We start from the raw sequence: 10,177 nt of genomic DNA, 5'->3' as shown, positions 1-10,177 counted from the left end.
GGTTCCGGTCAAGTTCTGAAAAATTCGGACCCAGTCTAAGTGATTCCGATTTTGGTTTTGAAATTCGGAACTGGTTGGGTCTGGGTCCGGGTCTGATTGCAGTCTTATTTGTTGACTGACACTTTTTGCCATCACCGGGCGATGCTGCAAATTGCAATAGACTAATCCCCAACCACGTGAAAATGCAAATTTTTGTCGCAGTTCTTTATGGTAACAGTAAGTCAGTAGCCGAAATATCTTTCAATAACAAAACTGACACTATTACACTAACACCGACTGTATATAAAAAATGTAGTCATTAAGTCATATATAGAAAAAGTGTTTACTTAGTTAATCAGTTAGCTAACAAGCATAATTTTACTTATTAAAGGAAGTTAGCCAGCTAACATAGTAATATTAAAATAACAAAATTGTCCTCAAGTATACACTTGCAAAATTTCCCTTATAAATTATCATCAAGTAAAGTAGATTAGATAGTACTGAAGCAACACAAAACAAACTTTATTTCAATGTAATTAAGCTGCAAAATGGAAGTTCCATTACTTTTTTTAGCACTCTTCATCTTTTCCCTCTCAATTACATTAAAACTTCTTAAGAAAAAAACACCAACAAATTTACCACCAGGACCTCCAAAGTTACCCTTAATTGGTAACCTCCACCAATTAGCATGGAAAGCCACCGTCCCCCACCGCCGCCTCGCCGAGCTAGCGAAAGTTTACGGCCCTATCATGCACCTTCGCCTAGGGGAAATCTCCGCCGTTGTCATATCATCGGCGGAGTTGGCGAAGGAGGTGATGAAGACTCATGACGCTGTTTTTTGTAATAGGCCGCCACTTATGGTGGCAAAAGAGTTTTTTTATGACTCTACGGACATTGGTTTGGCTCCCTACGGTGAATACTGGCGGCAAGTGCGGAAGATCTCGGTGCTTGAGCTGTTTACGGCGAAGAGGGTGGAATCGTTTCGGCCGATCAGGGAAGAAGAAGTGGCGAATCTTATGGAGTTGCTGAAGTTGGACGAAGGATCCGTGGTTAACCTTAGCAAGAAACTCTTTGGCCTCACGTTCAACATCACATCTAGGTAAATAACTTGTGTTTCAAACTTTTTGTTTAAACAAATTTATTGATTGTAGGACAATATAATTAGTCTTAAATATTGAATATAACGTGGTTATTAATATTTTGTAATTTGGAGTAATAATGAGCCTCGACGACTTCGTGTTTAAGCTAGGGTCTTAACACTTAGGGCTTGTTTTCCTCAACTTATTTTCAGCTCAGTTTAATTCAGTTCAGTTTAGATCAGTTCAGTTAAGTTCAGTTCAGCTCTTGACAATACTTTTACTCTCACGTATCACTATTCATTTCAGTTCAATTCAGTTCAGTTTAGTTCAGTTCAGTTCAATTCAATCAATTCAGTTCAGTTCAGTTCAATTCAATCAATTCAGTTCAATTCAGTTCAATTCAACTGTTTTATGCCGAAGAGAACAAGCCCTTAATCGCTAATCTACACTCATGTTAATTATTATAACCTCCATATACGTATCACATGGGTCGACCCACACCTCGTGTATTTCACGGTCAGGCCTTACATGATACACACCATCCAAATACACCCAATCTTATGGTTTAAGGCACGTCGTTTAGTCTAGCGTAGGCTTTTTTCTTGGTGTAATTGAGCAACGAAACCCAATGTTATAGAAGGATTCGATCGAATTTCATAATGTTAACTAAGTAAGTTAGATGATATCTACTCAATTTATTAGGTGAGACGCGAGGATATATTCATGGGAGTATTCTGTGCCAACAAGAGTCATAATTACCAATTAATTATTGTGACGAATAATTGATTGTCCGTTCCACCACAACACTAGGTGTTTTGAATACCGTTAACTATGCTTATCTAGTACTTCCTCTGTATTTTTTATCTTTCCTACTTTGACTTTGCATATTTGCCAATGCACTTATTCTACATTAAATATCTTTCATTACATATTAGTAAAAATTATAATAATTGAATATTAATAAAGTATTCATTGAGACGAATCAAACAAGACCCCACATGACTATATTTTTTCTTATATATTGAGAAAAATAAAAAAAATTCTCTTTAATTGTGAATAGTATCAAGATTCTAAGTGAGAAAGATAAAAAAAAAAAAAAAAAATAGGAGTGTCTACCATGCACCCATCTCAAATGTTACATTAAAAAATGTAAAAGGTTCAATTCAACCTAAAGAACGTATGATGCGCCTCGCTTACTTCTATTTTTTATTATTTCCCTCAACTTGATCATATGTCAAAGCAATTATGTTGCCCCATTCATCCTCGCTAGTTGCTAATTACAGTTTGTTATTTGCTACTGTAGTTGGTATAATTGTTCAATCTGAAAGTTTGATTAAAAAATTGATTAGAATTGAAATTTTTTTAGGAAAGATTAGGGGTTAATTTGGAAATTACCTCTTAATAAAGAAAAGAAAAGGCAAAAAAAATTGTTTAAAATAGGTAAGAGTAAAAAAAAATTAGTAAAAGTCTCACACGAAAGTTACACTACCAAAAAATTGTTTAGGCTAAGAGTCTGTTCTCCCTAACTTATTTTCAGTTCAGCTCAGTTCAACTCAACTCAACTCAGTTCAGTTCAGTTCAGTTTAGCTCCATTCTTTTATAACTATTTTGTTAAATACTATTATTATGTTGGTATAATATATTTTACTAATTACTCTTATTATTATTGTTATTATTTATTTTTATATCATTATTATTACGTATTATTATTATTTATAATATTATTATTATTAATATTATTATTAATAATATTATTATTATTTCTATATATTATTTTGTTTATTAGAGCTTTACTCATTATTATTACTATCATTATTAGAAGGAACATGGTTTAGGTTAAAAGCACAAATAAACCCATGTTTTTTAACCCATAAACCAATCAAATCATGTCAAAAGGTTTATGATGCAATTTCGCGCGGTCCGACCCAATCATTATTTTTATTAATAAATATTATTATATTTTAAAATCTAATTATTAAAATAGTAATATTAATTTACTTCTTATATATTATTGTTATTATATAATCATCATTAAGTATTAATATATTAATACATATAATATAAAATAATTATTATTAGTTATCATTATTATCATTAATTATAATTATTAATAATAATTTATGATTATTAATATTATTTATTCATAACTATTATTTAAAAATATCCAAAATACTATTATTATTATTCATTATAATTATTATTTAATATTCATATTATTATTGTTTAAATATTATTTATATATTTATTACATTCAGGGGGCGTTTGGTTGGTTGAGTGGAAAGGGAAAGGATTTGAGAAAGGGTTACAAGGAGAATGGAAAGGTTTACCCTTTGATTTTCAAAGTTGTTTGTTTAGATATTATCAAAGGAAACCTTAGTATTTCCCACCACCACAACTTTTTCCCCTAAAACTACCACCACCCATGTAAAACTACTAACTTTCCCCCTCCTCCACCTTCCCCTCCCCGCCGCCGCCGTCGCTCTTCCCCTTCCCTGTCGCCGGTGCGCCGCCCCTTTCCCTCCTCCGTCGCCGGCGCTCCCCCCTTTCCCTCCTCCGTCGCCCCTTCTCCTTCCCTTCGCGGCCACTGATTTTTGCGGTAAATCATCTTTTCTCTTTCCTCCTCTCTTGTAGATTTAGAGTTTTTCGGCAAGGAAGAGGTGTTTTCCATGGATGGTGGTGGTTTTCGTGTGGATGTGGTGGTTTTTCGGGTAGTGGTGGTTAATTTCGGGTTAATGGTGGTGCTTTTACATGGTGGTTTTGGGTGTGGATTGGTGGTGGGGTGGCGGTTTCAGGTGTGGAGCGGTGGTGGGCTGGTGGTTTTGGGTTGATGGTGGTGGTTTTAAGTGGTGGTTTTGGGTGTGGATTGGTGGTGGGGTGGTGGTTTCGGGTGTGGAGCGGCGGTGGTGGTGGTTTCAGGTTGATGGTGGTGGTTTTAGGTGGTGGAGTGGTGGTTTCCGGTGGAGGGGTTCTAGGGTGGTGGTTCCCGTGGCAAAGTGGTTGTGGTCAAATATGATGGTCAAGGGTTTTCCATTCCCCCATTTCTAAGTGGAGGGGTAGTGAGGAATCAAAATAGAGGGATTTGGGGTAATGGAGAGGAAAAGAGGGGAAAGAAAACCCCCAATCCAAACAAGTTTTAAGGGAATGGAATCAACTAATTCCCTTACCCTTTCTTGTAACTCCCTAACCAAACGCCCCCTCAATTTAATTCAATTTAGTTCAGTTCAATTCAGTTCAACTCAATTCAATTCTGTTCAGTTCAGTTGTTTTATGCCGAAGAGAACAAGCCCTAATATTACCTCCTATATCTTTTGTCATTGATCATTTTCTTTTCTTTTTCGGTTTTTTCACCATATACCCCTGACAAATTTTTTTTTTTGCATCGTATACCCTTTCAAGTTTCCAAATTCATCATATACCCCTCACTTTTCGAAAAATACATCAACTTACCCTTTTAACTAACGTTGTTAGACTTTCATTAGTCATTAGACCATAATCCTCTCCTAATCCTAATTAACTACCCTAAACCCTAAACCTTAAATAACCCTAATAACAATAACAAACCCTAAAAACCTAACTAACCCTAAAAGCCCACCAACCCACCCCCCAACCCACCAGCCCACCCCCACCCCCAGCCCACCACCCCACCAGACCACCACCCTAGTCGCAACCTCGCCCACCCCTACCAGACGACCACCCCCACTACCCCAACCGCAACCTCACCACCACCCCCTCCCATTCTCACGTTGACACCCCCCGCTGACCCCCTCCCCCCTCCCCACGCGACCCCCTTTTCCCTCCCACCACCCTCGAAGCCCCTCCCTTTCTCCCGTCGATTTTCGCACCCCCCACCCCAGTCGATCTCTGCACCCCCCATCCCAGTCGATTTTCGAGCCCTCCCCATCCTCGCTGATTTATGCGGCCCATAGATGGTCAGTAACCTTTCCGCAACGTTTGTAACCGGCGAGTACCAAGGGGGGGGGGGAGATTCGAAGGAGGCAACCTGAAGAGACGGGGAAGGGGAGGGGGTTTGGTGGGACGACGGAAAGTTACGGGGCAAGGGAGGGAAGGGAGGTTGCGAGACTGAGGGGGGAGGGGCTGGGGGGGCTGCGGGGTGGGACTACCGGGGGGGGGCTGAGGGGGTGAGACTCCCGGGAGGGGGGGCTGCTGGGGGTGGACTGCCAGGGAGGTGGGCTGGGGGGTGGGTGCCAGGGAGGGGGTTGGCGTGGGGGGGGAATGGTGGGTGGGGTGGGTGGGGTGGGGTGGGTTTAGGGTTGATTAGTGTTAAAGGAGAATTAGAGGTTTAGGGTTAATTAGGTTAGAGGGGGTTAGGATTTAAGTTAGTTAATTAGAGTTAAGGGGGAATTAGGGGATTAATGACTAACGGACGTTAACGCCGTTAGTCATTAAAGGTAAGTGAATGTATTTTTTCAAACGTGAGAGGTATATGGTGAATTTGAAAAGTTGAAAGGGTATATGGTGTAAAAAAATTTTGTCAGAGATGTATGGTAAAAAATCGTTTCTTTTTCAATAGTTTCTTTTCCATTACTTATTTTTGTTTAATGTTTTTGGACGTGCTACGTACCTATGCCATTTGTGCAACCATTTCCATAATAAATGTACTTTTTGATTACCTTTTCTTCTTTTGTGCTTTTCCTTACCGTAACATATTTCATGCTTCTTATTTCCTTGGTTATGTTCAGACATAAAAAATGTGTTGACCAATCTGTAACATATATTGTGTAAAAGATCTTTCATATTTTTTGGTCATATGAAATATATGTGCTTAACCTAACCACGAAAAACATCAGGTTAGCGTTGAGTAGGAAAGGCAAAGACCAAGAAGAATTCCAAGCTCTTACAGTTGCTGTGTCACAGGCTGCTGCTGGTTTCTCTATTGCAGACGTATATCCTTCGGCGAAATTGCTTCATTCAATAAGTGGGATGAAGAAAAAATTCAAAGAGCTTGTTGAAGAAGCCAATAGGATACTTGATCCTATAATTGATGAGCACAAGTTTAAGAAGAAAGATGGTAAAGACGATGAAGATTTGGTGGATGTTCTTCTTAAGTTTCACAAGGACAACGTCAAAGATCCTAATGACTTCTTTTTGACTACAGATAATATTAAGGCAGTTGTATTGGTAAGTACAGATAAACCATTAGCACATTTATTAATGTAATAACAACGAATCTCATTGTGGCTTATGTAGGAGCTTTTTGGTGCCGGAAGTGAGACCTCCTCGACGGCAATAGAATGGACAATGTCTGAACTACTAAAGAACCCAAAAGCAATGGAGAAGGCACAAGTAGAGGTGCGACGAGTATATCAAGGACAATCGATAGTTGATGAGACAAAACTACACGAGCTCACTTACTTGAAACTAGTAATTAAAGAAACATTGCGACTGCATCCTCCACTGCCTCTTTTATCCCCTAGACAATCTAGGAGAGATGTCAAGTTCATGTTTATGACATACCTTTTGAAACTCGAGTCCTTATTAATGCATGGGCTATCGGAAGAGATCCTGAATATTGGTCGGAGCCTGAAAGATTCAATCCAGAAAGATTTGAAGATTGTACGATAGACTATAAAGGAACAAATTTTGAGCTAATTCCATTTGGTGCAGGGAGAAGAATGTGCCCTGGTATAGCACTTGGTATAGCAAATGTTGAGCTCCCATTAGCTATGCTATTATACCATTTTGATTGGAAACTACCTCCTGTTATTGAAAGACCTGAAGATTTAGACATGGATGAATCTTTTGGCATAACAATTAGAAGGAAAAATGAATTGCATGTAATTCCTACTTTAAAGTGAGATATTTGTAACGAAATTAACATGAGTTTTTCATTAATGAAATCCAAATTCCAACATAATAAGTGTAGCTCATAGATGAATTGACACCTTCATTTTCATACTTTTTATGTTCTTTTTTAGTTGCAATGTGTTTTTCTTATTTGGAAGTTTCATAATAGTTGTGACGTTTCTTATTTGATAATATATTCTCTCTATCTTTTTTCTATTACATGGGTCTTTCTTTTTTTTATCTATTTCTATCTCTCTCCTCTTCACATGGATTTCTTAAAAAATGTGCCAATGATGTATATTGCAATAATTATAAAATAGAGAAATTATATAAACTTTTCCTATCACAAAGGTTAAAACAACATTTATAATTATTAACATTTACAGTCATATATACTATCGCAAAATATTTTTAAAAAAAAGAACGTTAATAACTACTCCTATCCTGAATTAGGATTTTTTCCCTTAACATAGTTAAATATACATTACTTTGAATGAATAAATGACAATTAGTCCTTCCGTTCTTCTAAGTTATTCTTCCCTCTTTCCATTTACATCGGTTCTTTTAAATATTTTCCTCTTTTGTTTTATTTCTTATTTGGTAAAGTTTTGTTTCATGTTCACACTACTTCATTCACTTGCTTGACCTACATATATAATTCCACTCTTTCACAATCATATTATCTCTTCTATTCAAATAAACAAATTAAAAAGGACCCACTTGCACACTCTCTATCTTCCTTGCCTTGGTATGTGTAGCTATAGAAAATTTGAAGAATTTAGAAGCTAAGAAGGGAGGGAGTATATAAGAATATGTGACTATTAAGTAGTTGTTTAGTTGAATATGGGAAGTTATAAATTTTATAGGAAGTTTCAATATCAAGAAAATTCTATATTGATGGGAAGTACAAAAGGTTATTTGATTGGGGTGAGAAGTAAAAATTCTCATGGAAATATCATCTACATAGAGAGAATTATGTAAGTTAATTCCCCCATTTTTTAGGAGGTATGACTTCCTAGATAATGAAATATTTATTTCAACCAAATAGCTCTTAAGTTTTCTATTCCTATCAATTTTCCATGGTTTTTCAAATCAAACTAAACAAGAACTAAGTGTTCTATCTATATCCCCTAAAAAAAAAAGTGTTCTATCTATATTTAATTAAAGTAGTAGCGGATCCAAAATTTTAGTTTGATAGGAGTGTCATCAATTATAAATTTTGAGACTAATAATTTCGGAGTGCCGTATCAACAATTAAGAGAAGTTCGCTATTTTCTAATGGCTCAATGAAAACTAGACGAGAAATTTTACTTATTCGGGGGGTTCAAGTATCACACCTTATCTCTAGTGATGGCCACTAGTGCGGGCTGGGCGGGCCGGACCGTGGGTCGTAGTGGGATGGGCTGAGATTTCACGGCCCAGGACCGGACCGTGAAATTCATGGGCTGGGCGGGCTGGTCCGTGGGCTGAAAAATCTTGGCCCACACCGGTATGTTACCGGTTTTCACGGTTCGTAGGTCTGGTGGGCTGGAACGGGCTAACGGGTTGACATGAGAATTTTTTTTTCAAAGTTATTTAATCATTAAAATTATTCATTATTGTTACATAAAATCTTTAAAATGAATTAAAAATATATACAAATATTAATATTAATGACTAATTTCATTATTTTTGAATTTGATTGAATTATAATATATGCAATTTGATTAGAATATATACAATTTGATTAAAATATACACGATTTGGTTCAATATTTACTTGAATTGGGCTGGTCTGGTTCATGGGTCGAATTGGACCAGTTTCATGGTCCGGGCTGGACGGTTTTAGTAGTGGGCTTTAGTGGGATGGGCTCAAGAAATCTAGCCCACGACCCACCCACCAATTTCACGGTTCGAGGTAGGCTGGATCGGGCTTTTTGCTGGCCCGGCCCACGAGATGGGCTGGGCTGGATGGGCTGGATTGGCCAGCACTGTTGGCCATTTCTACTTATCTCAATGTAAATCCTTCTCTAAAGTTGTCTGGCTACAATAATAGCCGTGTTATCAACTTATTATACTACATGTGAACCAGGCAAATAAACAAAGGAATAATCCTTTTAATAAAGGAGACATATTTATGTGGAATTCTATATCTTTCTTTTTTCATATGTAGGAAAGTAGATTGAAAGCTAAAACCACAAAGTTACCATTAAAGTTTCGTATGTTGAAGGGAAAAGAGCTGGCAAAAATTTAGTGTTTTTCAAGATAACACAATTTTTGTCTACTTTTTTTTTCTAAGTAATTAAGATATATTGCACCACAAAACAACATTACAACCTAAGCCTTATCTAGGGGGAAGAAACCAACTAGGTTGGACCCCTCCATCCCTAAACAAGGCCAAACAGCTCAAGGAAACACTCATTACATCTACATTATAAAGTATGGAACCACTCCATGTCTCTTTTATAAATCTTTTTAGGAATCATCAAAAATATTCTTCTTCTAACAGTCTCCCTAATCCATTTCCCCATACACAGAACAGAAGGTGCCTTCAAACTCCATTTGCTATCATTTCTAGCAAATCATATCCCATATACCGTACCTGCTATCGCTAAATTATAAGCTGCTCGTTGGAATTTTGACCTTTTTATATTTACATTCCACCTAATCAATATGCACATATCATCTGCTGGAGTATCCATGTTCATCCAATTTTGATCTGATCAAGAAGTTGTTTGCTGAACTAGCATTGAAACAATATGTGAGCCTGCGTTTCTGGATCCTCCCCACACAGTAAGCAATCAAGAGAGATTGTGCTATCATAGACTGCTATTTTGTCAGCTGTGTGTAGTCTACCCCTTATAGTAAGCCAGTTGATGAACTTGAATTTAGGTACACTCAATCTGCACCATACATAACTATCCCATAATACATGGCTCCTTTAATTTGTTAAGTGAGTCTCTACAATACTTCCTGAATACAATACTTAGACATTCCTTCAAACTCTTGTTTTGTATAAACCTGCTTCAACTAAGTTTTAATTGCACAAAGACATTTCCAGTATCAGCTGCTACCACTTGTGGGAGTGTAGTTCCACCAATCAGTCTCTTTAACATATACAGAATGCACCCATCTAACCCACACATTATCTTTCTTCTTAGCTATTGCCCATACTTGTTTCCCCAGGCTTGCCACATTCCACATTTTCACATCTCTGAAGCCCAAACCCCCTATACTCTTACTATGACAAAGCTCCTTCCATGCCACATAACCACCTTTGGAACAGAAATAATTTCCTGACCATAAAAAAGCTCTACAAACTTTTTCAATATCATG

General features: G+C 37.2%; 1 protein-coding gene across 1 annotated transcript; it reads left to right on the top strand.

Annotated features, from left to right (window-relative positions):
• The first annotated feature begins 359 nt into the window (after positions 1-359).
• Positions 360-7,000, top strand: LOC104901682 (desmethyl-deoxy-podophyllotoxin synthase). Its single transcript, XM_010689277.4, is given in 4 exon segments — positions 360-1,078; positions 5,867-6,197; positions 6,267-6,519; positions 6,522-7,000. Coding segments are annotated over 4 exon segments (1,488 nt in total). The 5' UTR covers positions 360-527; the 3' UTR covers positions 6,875-7,000.
• Positions 7,001-10,177: the final 3,177 nt, after the last annotated feature.

The sequence above is a fragment of the Beta vulgaris genome, chromosome 8 (genome assembly GCF_026745355.1).
Source record: "Beta vulgaris subsp. vulgaris cultivar EL10 chromosome 8, EL10.2, whole genome shotgun sequence".
Lineage (NCBI taxonomy): Eukaryota > Viridiplantae > Streptophyta > Magnoliopsida > Caryophyllales > Amaranthaceae > Beta > Beta vulgaris.
The sequence above is the reverse complement of the archived record's forward strand: the minus strand, read 5'-3'. Positions and strand labels throughout refer to the sequence as shown.